At 37.9% G+C, this 17,975-nt stretch overlaps 1 protein-coding gene across 2 annotated transcripts in view; it reads right to left on the minus strand.

The window, feature by feature from the left end:
- Positions 1 to 17,975, minus strand: part of DNAAF4 (dynein axonemal assembly factor 4) — a 50,418-nt gene that overhangs the window by 28,916 nt on the left and 3,527 nt on the right. For both annotated transcript variants that reach the window (XM_076004392.1, XM_076004393.1), the window contains exon 3: positions 14,459 to 14,592. In XM_076004392.1, the coding sequence (XP_075860507.1) occupies positions 14,459 to 14,592 (134 nt within the window). The remainder of the gene's footprint in view (positions 1 to 14,458; positions 14,593 to 17,975) is intronic.

Raw genomic sequence — 17,975 nt, forward strand, 5'->3', positions numbered from 1 at the left:
ACTGAAACAGAGCAACTGGCTGACCCTGTCAATGAAAAAGAAGTCAAACTCTGTAAAATAATTTAAATAGGTTTATTCTGAGCCAAATTGAGGACCATGACCTGGAGCCATACCCAAGAAGCCTTAAGCAAGTGGACTCACTGTGGCTGGGTTACAGTTTGGTTTTATACATTTCAGGGAGACAGGAATTACAGGTAAAGTCATAAATCAATACATGGAAGGCATACATTGGTTTGGCCCAAAAAGGTGGAACATCTCAAAGTGGGGGCTTATAAGTCATAGGTAGGTTTAGGGATTCTTTAGTTGACAATTGGCTGAAAGAGTAATGCTTTGTCTAAAAGACCAGGAGTCAGCAGAAAGAAATGCTTGAATTAAGATAAGGGTCTTCTATCTTTCGTGTGATGCTATACAGAATCAAGTTGGGAAGTAAACCACATTATATTGGGTTAACAAAACTTGGTTAGTGAAGACTTGTCATTTGTAGGCATGACTCACCAGGCCCCTTAGAAAGGAGTTTGGGCAAAAGAAAAAGATTGGACTTTAGTCCTCAGTATATACAATAGAGTCTATGGATCTGACTTTCTCACCTTTATTCTCTAAGAGAAGTACTTTCTTCAATGATCAAAATGTTCAGTGCTATCCAGTAGCCATTAGTCACATGTGGCTAATTAAGCATATCAAATGTGGTTACTGTGACTAAGAAACTGAATTTTTTATTTAAGTTTCATTAATGTAAATTTAAATTAACTTACATTTAAAAAGTATATCTGGCATGATTCTAGAATATGGATATGCTGGGATGAAGATTCCTAGAGGTTGTATTATTTTATTTTATTTTTTCTTCTTTTTTTTTTCATTTGTACCATATGTATCTGCTGAACTAGAGGTTGTATTATTTTAAAATACAGATCTAACATTATAGGTATGAAAACTTTGCATTGATAAGTGCTCTATAATATCCACTTGACATAAATACCCTCTCTGGAAAGACTGACTATTCTCCTACTGAATTGTGAGACACTGACTTTAATTTCATGGGATATTCAGACAGGCTCGGTGGCTCAGGCCTGTAATCCTAGCACTCTGGGAGGCCTAGGCAGGCGGATTGCTTGAGCTTAGGAGTTCAAGACCAGCCTGAGCAAGAGTGAGACCTTGTCTCTACTATAAATAGAAAGAAATTAATTGGCCAACTAATATATATAGAAAAAATTAGCTGGGCACAGTGGCGCATGCCTGTAGTCCCAGCTACTCAGGAGGCTGAGGCAGGAGGATTGCTTGAGCCCAGGAGTTTGAGGTTGCTGTGAGCTAGGCTGACCCCACGGCATTTTAGCCCAGGCAACAGAGTGAAACTCTGTCTCAAAAAAAAAAAAAAATTTCATAGTATATTGAATGGAAGTTTCCTATAGTCCCAGAATTCCACTAAAGCTTAAACTAAGCACAAAAGATGCTAATTACTACATATTCTAAGTTCAGAAAGTTGTCAGTGAGCTGCCAATAGACTGGGCCAGGAAGAATCTACACATGGCAATGAAACATTTAAATGCTTGATAATAAGGAATGAGGAACAGTCAGTGTTAGCCAGAGAGGAAGCCACAATCTAAAAAGAGAAGATGACAGTTTCACCCAGCTTAATAACATGTCTGCCTTTTTTCCTCTCTGTCCTAACACATGAAAGAAGGGAAAAGTATGGGAAGAGTCACTCTTTTCAGGAAGAATGAATTTTACATAAAGTCTTTAAAAATGCATAAGACAGTCTTAATTACCAAAAATGAGACTGTTCTTATAATCAAAAATACTAGGAAAGTTCTAATATTATAGCCAAGATGTAGTTAAAGGGCTGGGCGTGGTGGCTCACACCTGTAATCCTAGCACTCTGGGAGGTCGAGATGGGTGGATTGCTTGAGGTCAGGAGTTCAAAACCAGCCTGAGCAAGAGCAAGACCCTGTCTCTACCATAAATAGAAATCAATTGGCCAACATATATATATATATATATATATATATAAAATAATGAATAGTTCCTAAGCCAAATTTCTGAAGAAGAGGAAATCTGTAGTTCTTTTAATCTGGAATTAATGTCTGGTTTAACAAGGCATTGTTCTTTATAAGTCAATCTCATTTATGAATTACATAATAAAAATTATAAATAAAATATTAGCAAATTAAACTCAGAAAAATCTCAAAATTATAATACATCTTGATCAAATAGGGGCTTTATTACTTATGATTTTAGGCAATCAAAAGAGAAAAATCTCAGTATGTGCCAAAACATCAGTTAATACTGGGAATAAAAATAAGAAATAAAAGTTTCTGGCTGGACACGGTGGCTCACACCTGTAATCCTAGCACTCCGGGAGGCTGAGGCAGGAGGATCGCTTGAGCTCTGGAGTTTGAGCTCCTGAGCTGAAATCCCGCCTGAGCAAGATCGAGATCCCGTCTCTACTATAAATAGAAAGAAATCAGCCAAACAAGCTAAGAAACTTTTCTTAGGCTGGGCGCAGTGGCTCACTCCTGTAATCCTAGCACTCTGGGAGGCCGAGGCGGGCAGATTGCTTGAGGTCAGGAGTTTGAAACCAGCCTGAGCAAGAGTGAGACCCCGTCTCTACTATAAATAGAAATTAATTGGCCAACTAATATATATAGAAAAAATTAGCTAGGCATGGTGGTGCATGCCTGTAGTCCCAGCTACTCGGGAGGCTGAGGCAGAAGGATCGCTTGAGCCCAGGAGTTTGAGGTTGCTGTGAGCTAGGCTGATGCCACGGCACTCACTCTAGCCTGGGCAACAGAATGAGACTCTGTCTCAAAAAAAAAAAAAGAAACTTTTATTTATTTTATTTTTTTATTTTTTTAGAAAGAGTCTCACTCTGTTGCCAGGGCTAAAATGCCGTGGCATCAGCCTAGCTCACAGCAACCTCAAACTCCTGGGCTCAAGCGATCCTTCTGCCTTAGCCTCCCATAGCTGGGACTATCGGCCCGCATCACTGTGCCCGGATAATTTTCTTTGGGTTTTAGTTGTTTAGCTTGATAAAAGGACCTAAACAATGTAATACTTCAGGGTAAAATATTAGAAACATTTCCAGCAAAGTCACGAAGGCAAGTATCCCTACTGTTTTTCCTATTTTCCCAGAGGTCACAACCTATACAATAGAATTTTTAAAATAATAAATATAAACAGAAGGCCAGGAGCAGTGACTCATGCCTGTAATCCTAGCACTCTGGGAGGCTGAGGCAGGAAGATTGCTTGAGCTCAGGAGTTCAAGACCAGCTTGATGAACAGTGAGATCCTATCTCTATTAAAAATAGAAAAAATTATCCCGGCAACTAATTAGCTGGGTATGGTGGCGAATGCCTGTAAGTCCCAGCTACTGGGAGGCTGAGGGAGGAGGATCACTTGAGCCCAGGAGTTTGAGGTTGCTGTGAGCTAGGCTGATACCACGGCACTCTAGCCTAAGCAACAGAGCAAGAAAAGAAAGGAAAGGAAGAAAGGAAAGAAAGAAAGGGAAAGAAAGAAAGGGAAAGGGAAAGGAAAGAGATAAATAGAGATTACAAGAAGGTAGAATTGCCACCATTTGCAAATCATAGTACAATACCGAAAAGAACCAAAATAATAAACTGACAAACCATTAGAACCAAAAAGTAGGTTCTCAGCAAGGCAGTCACATGTAAGATCAATTTATACCAACTTACAAAAACAGCCTAACTTTTCTGCAAACCAGCAATAAATAATTAGAAACTATATTGGAAAAATAATTTAATTAACAATTACCAGAAAAACTTTTACAATGCTAAGAATAAGCTTAACAAAATATGAATAAATAAGTATGCTAAATAATTTTTCTTAGTGACATAAAGTAAATCCAAATAAATTGAGATAAATGACATGTTCCTGGAGGGAAATCTCAATATTATAAATATACTGATGTTCTGCAAATTAATTCATAAAGTCAAATGTAAATCCAATCATAATACTAAGAGGACTTCTTAAGGAGCTTGATAAGTAAATATAAAATTCATTTACAAAAGACAATGTGCAGGTTTTATGGAGAAATGAAGAGGTTGGCAATTCTCCTCCACAAATATAAAATATAAAATAGATAAAATTATCAAAAACATCCATTTAACCATTTAAGGGCACTGGAAATCAACCAAAGGAAGACTGAATTGAGAAATGTTTATTCTAGAAAAACTGCTACAGTTATAGGTAAGAACACTGGGAGGCTGCACAGTAAGATTGCTCCCAACCACCCACTTCCCCTTAGGATGAGCCTGGCAGTTTTACAGGTTGAAAATTCCTTGGCCAACATGCTTGGGACCACAAGTGTTTCAGATTTGGGGGGATTTACTTTAGATTTTAGAATATTTGCAGAATACATACTGGTCGAGCATCCCCATTTTGAAAATCCAAAATTTTAAATGCTCCAATTTCTTTTGAGTGTCATGTCAATGCTGAGAAAGTTTCAGATTTTAGAGCATTCAGACTTTAGATTTATGCATTAGAGATGCTTAACCTGTACCAACACCAAACTAGCAAAAAGAACCCAAAATTTTGTTGGCAAAAAGGGTGGATTCCTTTCTGGGTGGGACAGTGAAAACCTGTGGCTTTGGTGGGTAAAAGTGGTAGACTTGGTTGGGAATGAACAGGGAAAATTTGCAGTTGATCTGAGGTTGAGGTCCTCCTTAGGATAAATGCACAGTACTCTGAATTTTTTTTTTTTTTAGACAGACTCTCGCTTTGTTGCCCAGGCTACAGGGAGTGCTGTGGCGTCAGCCTAGCTCATAGCAACCTCAAACTCCTGGGCTCAAGCAATCCTGCTGCCTCAGCCTCCCGAGTAGCTGGGACTACAGGCATGTGCCACCATGTCCAGCTAATTTGTTCTATATATATTAGTTGGCCAATTAATTTCATTCTATTTATAGTAGAGACGGGTCTCATTCTTGCTCAGGCTGGTTTTGAACTCCTGACCTCGAGCAATCCACCCACCTCGGCCTCCCAGAGTGCTAGGATTACAGGCGTAAGCCACCGCGCCCGGCCAGTACGCTGAAATTTAATGAAAATATCATATAAATGAGGGAGCCAGGGATGTATGGTAAACTTATCACAACCTTCTAAGGCTCTCTCATGAAATAAAGGACAGAAGGCAGTGAAATGACATGTTCAAAGTGCTGACAGAAAAAAACTATAAACAAATTCTATACCTAGTGAAACTATTCTTAACAAGTGAAGGCAAAATAAACACATTCCAAGATAAATGAAAACTGTGAGAATCTATTGCTAATAGACCTGCCCATAAGATATATTAAAGAAAGTTTTTCAGGCTAAAAGGAAACGATACCAGGCACTAACTCAGATATGTAAGATGGAATGAAGAGTACAGGATTAGTAAATATGTGGGTAAGTATAAAGATAATACAAATAGATTTTTTAGTCTGGTATATACATAATAATATAACAATATTCAGTCTTAAAGAGGAAGGAAAATCTACCAGGTGCCTAGCACTTTGGGAGGTCTAGCTGGGAGGCTTACTTGAGCCCAGGAGTTGGAGGCTGTAGTGAACTATGATCCTGCCACTGCACCCCAGTCTGCCAGCCTGGATGACAGAGCGAGACTCTGTCTTTTTAAAACAAAAAAGGAAGGAGAGTCTGACACATGTTAAAGCAAAGATGAACCTTGAAGTCAGTTAATAATAGCTTTATTTCTCAATTAGCCTTCAAATTCTGCTTATTGAGAGCAGTATAGTCTTCTCAGGCTGCAATAACAAAATACTGCAAAATTCATGGTTTAAACAACAGAAATTTATTTTCTCACAGCTCTAGAGGCTGAGAAGTCCAAAGTATTTGGTGCTGCTGATTTGGTTTCTGGTAAGGGCTCTCTTCTTGGCTTGCAAACTCCTGGGCTATTATTAACAAAAGAAGAATAAGTGTAGGCCAAATAATGGGAGAGGAGAGGAAAGGAAAAGATCAAGCAAAAATAAGGTTCTACTTACCAATATCTCAAAGAATCTAAGAAAAAAGGCAATAGGTTGGTTTCAGAGATACATTTCAAATTAAAATGGCATTGAGGAGCAGATCAAAACCACAATGAGATACTGCATCACACCAATTAGGATGGCTCCTCTCAAGAAAACAGAAAATAAGTGTTGGTGAAAATGTGGAGAAACTGCAATGCTTGTGCATTGCTGGAGGAAATATAAAATGGCACAACTACTATGGAAAACAGTATGGCAATTCCTCAAAAAATTAAAAATAGAATTACTATTACCATATGACCTGGTAACTCCACTTCTATGTACATATTCAAAAGAATTGAAAGAAAGCAAGATCTCAGAGATATATGTACACCCATGTTCACAGCAGCATTATTATAATAGCCAAAAGGTGGAAGCAACCCAAGTGTCTATCAACAGATAAATGAATAAACAAAATGTAGGGTGTCTGTGTGTGTATATACATATCTGAACACATACACATTAGAATATTACTCAGCCTTAAAAAGGAAGGAAATTCTGACACATGCTACAACATAGGTGAACTTTGAGAACATTATGCTGACTGAAATAAGCCAGTTACAAGAAGACAAATACTGTATGATTCCACTTACATGAGGTACCTAGAGTAGTCAAATTCAGAGACAGAGAATAGAATGGTGGTTACCAGGGACTGGAAAGGAAGGAGAATGGACAGTTGCTTTTTTTTTTTTTTTTTAGACAGTCTTACTCTGTTGCCCAGGCTAGAATGCCGTCACAGTTGCTATTTAATGGATAAAGAATTTCAATTTTGCAAGATGAAAAGAATTCTGTGGATGGATGGTGGTGATGGTTGTACAATAATGTGAATGTACTCAGTGCCACTGAACTGTACACTTAAAAATGGTTAAGATGGTAAATTTTATGCTATGTGAATTTCATCATAATTTCAAAATGCAATTTTAAAAATAGCATTGAGGAGGAGCAAGACAAAAGAAAAGTGCTTTATGAAGCTGTTTCAAAAGTAATAAAAAGTACATTAAGAAAAAAATAATGTAAATAGAAATCAAAGGACTAAGAACTCAATCTGTTAAAATATGGAAATGATTTTTGTGTCAGTTGGCCTCAGTATCAGGATGGATAAGATTCTGGAACTCAAATTTCAAATGGATATAAAATAGCATAAGGAAGAAGGATCAGTAAAATAAATAAGAATTGTGTCTTTCAAATGACAGAAAATGTTGAAGATCATTAACTTATTATATAATAAATATTAAATACTACTGTGAAGACTAGAAAAACTGAAAGCAGGATATATAAAAGATAGGGTAAACTGAAAATACAGGGCTCGACTACAGCAACCATCAACCACTTAAATCACGAGAGTTTAAGAAATTGTTTTTTGGGTTTTTTTTTGAGACAAAGTCTCACTTTGTTGCCCAGGCTAGAGTGAGGGCTGTGGTGTGAGTCTAGCTCACAGCAACCTCAAACTCCTGGGCTCAAGCAATCCTGCTGCCTCAGCCTCCCAAGTAGCTGGGACTACAGGCATGTGCCACCATGCCCTGCTAATTTTTTCTATATATATTAGTTGGCCAATTAATTTATTTCTATTTATAGTAGAGACAGGGTCTCACTCTTGCTCAGGCTGGTTTTGAACTCCTGACCTCGAGCAATCTGCCCGCCTTGGCATCCCAGAGCGCTAGGATTACAGGCGTGAGCCACCACGCCTGGCTAAGTAATTATTCTTGATCATAAAGTGGTAGAGTTCATTTATTCCAAAGTCTGTGCCCTTTCACATCAGTACATTCCTCATGTCTACGGTATAGCTATGATCTTTAGATGAAGAGAATATTTTTAAGGTACATGAAGATAAAAGCTACAAAAATTTATAAGGAAAATATATAATAAAATAATCAGCATTTTTGACGTGACCAGGGGAATGAACAAGGTGGCACAAAGTATATTCGGTCTGTAGATCTTCTTATAAAATATATAAATGCAAAAACGGTGAAAAATAAAATTCAGAAAGGAATAGTGATACAAAGACTGAGTATACTAACAGCAGAATTAAATGTCTTATGATGGCAATAACGGTTAATAACAAATAACATATGAGAATGAAAATATCTCATCTATAAAGAGTAGGCAAAGATGTTTGAACAGGAGATACCAAAAGTACAGAGCCCTAACAATAGGTTTACAGGGAAAATACAAAATATATCAATACATTTCTTAAAAAGAATGACACACAATGAAGAGGATGAAGATGCAAAAAAAAAAAAACAAAAAAAAAAGAGGGTAACAGAATTTTATTTATTTATTTATTTAGAGACAGTCTCACTGTGTTGCCCAGGATATGGTGCCGTGGCATTAGCATCACTAACAGCAGCCTCCAACTCCTGGGCTCAAGCAATCCTACTGCCTCAGCCTCTCGGGTAGCTGGGACTAGAGGTATGTGCCACCATGCCTAGCTAATTTTTATATACATACTTTTAGTTGTCCAGCTATTTTCTTTCTATTTTTTTTAGTAGAGATGAGGTTTTACTCTTGCTCAGGCTGGTCTCAAACTCCTGAGCTTGACGATCCACCCGCCTCTGCCCTCCCAGAGAGCTAGGATTACAGGCGTGAGCTACCACACCCAGCCAGGTAACAGAATTTTAAAAAATGCCAGAAACATATGTTATTATTAAACAATGGAATATATAATGGCCAAGCAGTTCCTTGTGATCTTTTTGTGCATTAGTTACATATGCCTCCAATAAACAGCATGTGTGTGTTCACTGATAAGGATCTTTTCAAGGCTCTTATAGTATAACCTATACAATTTCAAAAATCAGGCTGGGCATGGTGGCTCACGCCTGTAATCCTAGCATTCTGGGAGGCCGAGGCGGGCAGATTGCTTGATCAGGAGTTCGAAACCAGCCTGAGCAGGAGTGAGACCCCATCTCTACTATAAATAGAAAGAAATTAATTGGCCAACTAATATATATATAGAAAAAATTAGCCGGGCATGGTGGCATGTGCCTGTAGTCCCAGGTACTCAGGAGGCTGAGGCAGTAGGATTGCTTGAGCCCAGGAGTTTGAGGTTGCTGTGAGCTAGGCTGACGCCACGGCACTCACTCTAGCCTGGGCAACAAAGTAAGACACTGTCTCAAAAAAAAAAAAAAAAATCAACTCATACTTCATCTGCATGATCAGACAAAGTGCTTTCATAGATTAAGGTTTCTGGGTTTCAACTTTAAGAAATCACAGCAGAAAAATGCACTTCAAATTTGACCTATCCAGGTTGAAATATCAGTGGGAGAAAATGGTTCTTCTAAAGTGGAAAACAGAACAAAACAAATATAGTGAAAAATTTAAAATAGAAGAGAGTAACCTACCAAACAAAATAGTGAAGAAAACAGGAAAAGTAGGTAATAGCAGTCAAGAATACCAAAGATGGAAAAAAGGCATGTTTCACAGATTAGTCTGGCATCAGTATTCCGAGTTTACTTATCACTTCAAACCCTTCACCTCCACCTCAATCTCTTTCCCTCTCTGTCAATGACCTTGCCTCCTCACCAAGAAAACAAACAAAAAAAAATTCCTTTAACTGAGTGTCTAAGAATTTTCCAAATCTTTAGCTATTTATTCTTTGTTCCTGCCCTCTAGTGTCAAAAAATAAAATATTCCCCATTACCAAGACTAATTTTTTCGCCTGTCTCAACCTTTATCTCACCAGAAGAGAACTGTTCCACCATCATAAGCCCCTCTCTTGATTGTATTATCAATCTCTCCCTCTTTCTTAACTTCCTTCTTCCACATAGAAATATGCTCAAAATTTTTCCATTTTAAAAAGACAAAAACTCTGCCTCTACCCTGAGCCCTCTCCAAACTTATAAGCCAGAATGAGCTTTCTAACATATTAAACACAGACCCAGTTAATTTTATATTCTTGATGGAAATCCTTTGAAAGAGTTCCCTATTACCTTCAGGACATTTTTCAAAATCTTAAGATTTCTTTTTAATTATTTTATTTATTTATTTATTTATTTATTTATTTATTTATTTATTTATTTATTTATTTATTTATTTTTGAGGCAGAGTCTCACTCTGTTGCCTGGGTTAGAGTGCTGTGGCGTCAGCCTAGCTCACGGCAACCTCAAACTCCTGGGCTCCAGAGACCCTCCTACCTCAGCCTCCCAAGTAGCTGGGACTACAGGCCCACAGTGCCACCATGCCTGGCTAATTTTTCTATTTTTAGTAGAGACAGGGTCTCACTCTTGCTCAAGCTGGTCTCAAACTCCTGAGCTGAAGCAATCCTCCCACCTCGGCCTTCCAGAGTGCTAGGATTATAGGCATGAGCCACCATGCCTGGCCCAAAATCTTAAGATTTTATTTCTGACAAATAAATGATCCCTCGTGCCCTATTCTGTCCTATACTCATCCAAACTATCTGTAATGTCATTTCCCCATTTATTCCCAACTTAACTGTGACTTATTCTCCAGGATTCAGCACAAACAACACTGCTTTAGATTTCCTGACCATATTCTCAGGCTGAAATATCAATCTTTTCCAAGTGTTTTCTCTATCATCCAATGACCCCTTATACATACTTGGATGGCATGATCACAGCTCACTGCAACCTTGAACTCCTAGGCTCAAGTGATCCTCCTGCCTCAGCCTCTGAAGTAGTTGGGACTATAGGCACATGCCACCACATCTGGCTAACGTTTTTCATTTTTTTAGAGACAAGGTCTCATTATGTTGCCCATGCTCATCTTGAACTCCTGGCCTCAAATGATCCTCCCACCCCAGCCTCCTGAGTTACTGGGATTATAGGCATGAGTCACTACACCCTTTGTTGGTATAATCTTTGATTTTCCTTGTGTGTTACCCTCTCTAGACTATGAGTTAATTGTAAGTGAAGAATGGCTTGCTCAGTTTTGTTTCAGCACCTTCCACAGTGTTTAATAAATGTATATTAAGGAACGAATGATAGATCTGCAGCAAGGATATGGAGAAATTGATATAGGAATCCAAGTATGAAGTAATAATGAATTGAAGTAAAGATTCATATGAGCATGCATAAAACTGATTATCATTGTTAATACAGTGTATAATATCTGAAGCAATTGTTTTATGGGGCTTAAAAGGAAGCCAAAAGAATTGATGGCTTATCTTCCTCTGGGCCCTGTTAAGCACCGACATGGATCATCTCACTATCAGCCTAAGGATGAAGCAGACAAAAAGAAAAGGCAGTGTTAGAGATACTGCAAAGAAATAAAAGACTCTTGATTTAACAACATCTGATCACTGTTTTATCTCTAAACTTTCCCTTCTAGATGAGTCATATTCCCTTTATTAAACCCTAGTATTTTTTTTTTGAGACAGAGTCTCGATTTGTTGCCCAGGCTAGAGTGAGTGCCGTGGCGTCAGCCTAGCTCACAGCAACCTCAAATTCCTGGGCTCAAGCTATCCTACTGCCTCAGCCTCCCAAGTAGCTGGGACTACAGGCGTGCACCACCATGTCTGGCTAATTTTTTCTATATATTTTAGTTGTCCAATTAATTTCTTTCTATTTATAGTAGAGACAGGGTCTCGCTCTTGCTCAGGCTGGTTTTGAACTCCTGACATCAAGCAATCCACCCGCCCTGGCCTCCCAGCGTGCTAGGATTACAGGCACGAGCCACCGCGCTCGGCCCAAACCCTAGTATTTTTAATTCAAACAAACAGATAAAATAAATTATAAAATGGCCACAAATTCTTTTCATCCCTATATGCATACCCCATTGTAATGTGACTTAATCCCTCTTTCCAAAAAGAAGTATAGTCTATTTCTTCAATCCTTGAATCTGGGCTTGGCTATGTGACTTGGCTTTGGATAATGAAACATTATCAAAGGCTTGCAAAAAAGAAAAGAAAAAAAAAAGAAACATTAGCAAATATGACACAGCAGAGGCTTTGAAAGTGCTCTCTTGCTACTGGGAACCTTGACTACCAAGTACAGAAGCCTGGGCTGGGCTCCCAAAGGATGAGATACCACCTGGGGAGAAGCTCCACCTCTCCCAGTCAAGGCTCTAGACACATGAGTCAGGCCAACCCAGAACATCCAGTCATAACCGAACCAGCCCCAGATCACAAAAACTGTCAAACCAGCACACAGAATCTTGAGAAACATATGTTTGTTGTTTTAAGCCACTAACTTTTGGATAGTTTGTTACACAGTGCTATGGACTGTTTATGTCCCTCCAAAATTCACATGTTGAAGCTCTAACCCTCAGTATGGCTGTATTTGGAGATGGACCTCTAAGGAAGTAATTACGTTAAATGAAGTCAGTAGGATGGACTTCTGATCTGATAGGTTTAGTGTTCTTATAAGAAGAAACACAAGAGAGCTCCCTTGCATGCTCTCTCTTTCTGCCATGTGAGAACTCAGCAAGAAGGCCTACAAAACAGGAAGAGAGCCCTCACCAGAAAGTGACCTTAATCTAGGATTCCTAGTCTCCAGAACTGCAAGAAAATCAATTCCTATTGTTTAAGCCATGCAGTCTGTAGCATTCTGTTATACGAGCCCAACAGACTAATAACTGTACACACAGCATAGCTAATTGACACAGTAAGTTTTAGCACTAGCCCTACTATTTTCAAAAGATTACTACTTAAAAACTACTAATTTTTGACAGATGTCATTCCAGTTTTAAGCTAATTTATGGTTTTAGCTAATAATAGGTTGGCTTTTGTTGTCATAGCTCTTCATCTGCTTCTACTGGATCATTATAGTTCTTTTTTGAAAGGTATCTAAGATTGGCCAGAGTAAAAATAACTTCAGTTAGCCACCAAAGTAGACTTTTGCTATGGGCATATGGTACTAGATGAATGTATTCATATTAATTCATTCAAATATTTTAGCACATATTTACTTGACAATGACTATAAAAAGGATGAAAGAAAACAGTCCCGGCTTTCAACACTACTCAAGTGGAGACAAAACAGTTTGTAGACGAGGCTACAGGCTTTCATGGGTTCTGTCTCCTTATTATAATCCACATCTTTATATTTTATACATTAATTCCCTTAAAACACCTTTCCAAATACCAAAGTCAAGCTTCCATACATCAGTAGATTAATAACTCCAAGATATAGCATGGTGGTGCTTCCTGTCAGTCAATTGTTCTGCTTTGTCATATTGACCAAATTATGTGATATTATTTATTTTATTATTTATTCAGTAAATACTTATGTGTTATTACAAATCTTACATTATTTTGGTTTTTATAAACTGAAGAAAATAATAAGATCAAAAGAAAAGATGGAAATCAAGTATACTAAAGGCAGAAATCTTGGGCTAGCTGACCATGTGTTCAATTACTAAGTTAAAGACATAAGCTTTATTTAAAAGTCAAGCAGAAATGATAAAAGTAGAGAAATCTTTGAAATCCATGAACCATTCATTATAAAAAAACTGATGATTCAAATGCAAAAGAAGAGTCATGGGTCCATAGAATAAGACAATAAATTACGATAGACTTTTTTTTTTTTTGAGACAGAGTCTCGATTTGTTGCCCAGGCTAGAGTGCGTGCCATGGCGTCAGCCTAGCTCACAGCAACCTCAAACTCTTGGGCTCAAGCAATCCTCCTGCCTCAGCCTCCCAAGTACTGGGACTACGGACATGCGCCATCATGCCCAGCTAATTTTTTCTATATATATTAGTTAGCCAATTAATTTGTTTCTATTTATAGTAGAGACGGGATCTCACTCTTGCTCAGGTTGGTTTCGAACTCCTTACCTAAAGCAATCCACTGGCCTCGGCCTCCCAGAGTGCTAGGATTACAGGCGTGACCACCGCCCAGCCATGATAGACTATTTAATCATTTCAAGATGTCAAAATGAGAATTTGAGATAAGAAATTACTTGTAAAAATAAATCAAAACAGTTAAATCTATTGAGACAGAAAGTAGATTAGTAGTTGCCTAGAGCTAGGGGTGAGGGGGAAATGGGGAGTGGGTTAATGGGTATTGAGTTTCTTTTTGAGGTGATGAAAATTGTTCTAAAATTGACTCTGATATGGTTACACAACACAGAATACACTAAAAACCATGGAATTTTACACTTTAAATGGATAAATTGTATGGTATGTGAATTATATCTCAAAAAAATATTGCTGATTAATGCTTCCACTTGAATGCCCCAACAGTTAAAAAGAAATTAATTTGTTAATATTTAGTGTTTAACCTATACTTTTCTTGTTTTAAACAATCATGTCAATTATTGCAAGATTTAAAAAGTAAAATGCTTGTATCATAAAACGTTATGATTTTTACTTCTCTAGAAATAGAACCCTCTCCCTGAAACAACTTTTATACCCTGAAATTTCACACAGATTTTCAAAAGCACATGTAAGTAACACATAACCTATATAACATAAAACAAAATGCTGAGGAAGTACAGTGGTTGTAACTAATAGTTTACTATTATCTCTTTAGAGGACTTGCCTATTAACCTACAACTTACCTTCATCATGGCATCTAGCGCATATTTTTGATCTTCCCGCTTTGCTGCAGCTTTTGCTTCTATGGCTTCTTTTGCTCTCTCTTGTGCTTGTAAAATAGATTTCTCTCTTATTTTTTGCAGCATCTCTTTGTCAACTAAAATGTAAGGAATACTGCTCAATTAGGATTATGATAAATTTGGTTTTTTACTTATGAGAAAACTACTTAACATACCGATCAAGAATGAGATTCTTTTGACCACAAGAAGTGAAAACATTTTTCAATATTAAACTGGCCAAGAAGCTAACATTAAAAGGTAAGCAATTAACTATAATAATAATGAATTACTACAGAATAGGTAGAGGGGGAGGAGAAAGACAAAGGGATGGGGAGGGACATAAGGGGGAGGAAATGAGAAGGAAGAGGGGAATGAGAAGGAGAGGGTGAGGATAGGGGCAGTGAGAACGCATTTATCTTCTTCCCTCTCTGTTGAGAAACTAGGGCTGTTTTCTTATAAACTTGATCACAGTAAACAACCACTATGGAGTCTCCTAGAAGAGAAGATAGGTTGAAATGACCTGAAATGATCAGTCATCTTCACAAACATAAAGTGGTAATTTATACATATGGAGGGGCACAGGGTCAGTCCTAGGAAAGATTGTAAAGGAAAATGACATGTTATATACATAGAACTTTACCATTCACAATTTTTATATTCAGTGTGGCTCAGTGTTCTACAAACTGCAGGCTGTGATCCATTAGTAGGTGCATTATCTTAGAGAAGGAAGGATCAAGCCCTGAGAGAAGGGATTTAGCCTTTAAGCAGGAAAAAACTTAAGGGGAGAGAAGAAAACTTGGGGTGGAGTTTGGGTGAAGTGGCAGAGAACAGACTGAAGGGTTGGGTGGAGGCATGAATCATGCCCTAGGCATGGGCTGTTAACCTTTTTTATATAGCAGACCTCTTGGCAGTGTAGAAAAGCCTTATGGACTCCATAATATTTTAAAATGTATAAAATAAAATATACAGGATTACAAAGAAACTCAGTTATTTTAAAATGTTTATGAAATATTAAAAATTAAAATTGTGATGTACTATGTTTCTTTATTAATGAATTATATAGCTAAAAGTCTAACAAATATTGTAATTTCAAAGTAGCACTGAATAAAAAGGACCTATCTATGAAATGAACATATTTGTGATTTTTGCTGATACTACTTACTGTGGTCTGAATGTTTCTATCCCCCAAAATTCATATATTAAAATAGTAAACACTAATGTGATGGCATTTGGAGGTGAGGGAGGTAGGGAGGTAGGTGTCCTTATAAAGGAGGCCCCAGACAACTGACTTGCCCCTTCCACCTTGTAAAGGACACAGAGAGAAGGTGCCATTTATGAGAAACTGGGCCCTCACCAGACACCATATCTTCCAGCACCTTGATCTTGGACTTCCCAGCCTACAGAACTGGGAGAAATAAATTTATTTATAACCTCCCCAGTTTATGATATTTTGTTACAGCAGTCCAAACAGACAAAGACACTACTATTGTTTATTGCCTGCATTCGTAATTGAAGAGAATGTTAAATTTCAGTTAGAGGTAAATATTATTCATCTAAGACCTTGGCTAAGAATTAGGACTGAAATAGGTCTGAAGACTCACCCCACCCTCTTCCTGTTTAGAAAAAGGAAGGCAGACAGTTGGATCAGTTTCAGGGGCAGAAACAATGACAAGAACATCAACTTTGAAAAAAAAAATGCTTCACAACTAATAAAGAGTGTATCAAGGCCGGGTGCAGTGGCTCACGCCTGTAATCCTAGCATCTGGGAGGCCGAGGCGGGCAGATTGCTCAAAGTCAGGAGTTCGAAACCAGCCTGAGCAACAGTGAGACCCTGTCTCCACTATAAATAGAAAGAAATTAACTGGACAACTAATACATATATAGAAAAAATTAGCCGGGCATGGTGGCACATGCCTGTAGTCCCAGCTACTCGGGAGGCTGAGGCAGCAGGATTGCTAGAGCCCAGGAGTCTGAGGTTGCTGTGAGCTAGGCTGACGCCATGGCACTCACTCTAGCCTGGGCAACAAAGCGAGACTCTGTCTCAAAAAAAAGAAAAAAAAAGAGTGTATCAAGAAGGAACTTCAGGAAAAACTGATGGAGCAAATGTGTTTTGAATAATGAGGCAGACAAGCTTCTGCAGTAAAGATTGGAGTTCCACAATACTTTATGTGGATAAAAGATTGTTAAATAAATAAATAATTACAGTGAATTGCAAGTAAACCTGAGTTTGATTTCTAAAGGAATCTCAAAATTTTTTTTTTTTTTTTTTTGAGACAGAGTCTCACTTTGTTGCCCAGGCTAGAGTGAGTGCCGTGGCATCAGCCTAGGTCACAGCAACCTCAAATTCCTGGGCTCAAGTGATCCTACTGCCTCAGCCTCCCAAGTAGCTGGGACTACAGGCATGTTCCACCATGCTCGGCTAATTTTTTATATATATATATTTTTAGTTGGTCAATTAGTTTCTTTATATTTTTAGTAGAGGCGGGGTCTCTCTCAGGCTGGTTTCAAACTCTTGACCTTGAGCGATCCACCCGCCTCGGCCTCCCAGAGTGCTAGGATTACAGGCGTGAGCAACCATGCCAGGCCTCAAACTTGGTTTCTTAAGTAGAATCAATGTTAGTTATTATATAAGTTATTAATAGTTTTAAGACTGTTTTGCTTAGTCTAAATCAGAGGTTGGAAAACTATGGCCCATGGGCCAAATCCAACCTGCTGCCTGTTTTCCCATAGCCCATAAGCTATGAATAATTTTATATTTTTAAATGGCCAAGAAAAAAATCAAAAGATTATCTTGTGACATAAAAATTAGATGAAATTCAAATTTCAGTGTCCATAAATACCATAATTTACAGCTGCTTTTGTGCTGCAATAGCAGAGCTGAATAGATGTGACTGAGACCATATGGCTTGCAAAGTATAAAATACTTCCTTTACAGAAAGTTTGGCAATCCTTGGTTTAAGTGGCCAAAATTTGGAATGGCTGCCCAAATAATAATGAAAGTGGAGAATCAAGTAGCTTTTCAATGAAAGCAGATGTGCAAAACAGATCTTTATTAGGAAAGAAAATTCCTTTCCAGTCCTGGGTAAGGTGGCCACCAGGTTAAGAAGAGAATCTGACATAGAAGAAAATGTTTCAGAAAATATGTTGTGGAAAAGTTCATAGGTTTTTTGATATGATCCTTCTTTATATCCCAAAAGACAGTGGACAAAACACTTTCTGGAGAAATTTGTTGGCCACCAGGGGAGCAAGAAACACACATACAAACATCTAAGTTCATGGTTCTCAAACCTAACTGGTCATCAGAATCACCTGAGGAGTTGAGTTCCCTTCCCCAACCTCGCTCCCACCTGTTTAATTAAACTATTATAATACATAGTGGTTCTAGAACCTAGTCTCATCTAACTTCACAATTAAGATTATCAACAAGAATCAAAATAAATGAAAGTGTTGGCATTTAATCTTAGATAAAAAAAAAAGTCTG

The sequence above is a fragment of the Microcebus murinus genome, chromosome 6, assembly GCF_040939455.1.
Source record: "Microcebus murinus isolate Inina chromosome 6, M.murinus_Inina_mat1.0, whole genome shotgun sequence".
Classification (NCBI taxonomy): domain Eukaryota; kingdom Metazoa; phylum Chordata; class Mammalia; order Primates; family Cheirogaleidae; genus Microcebus; species Microcebus murinus.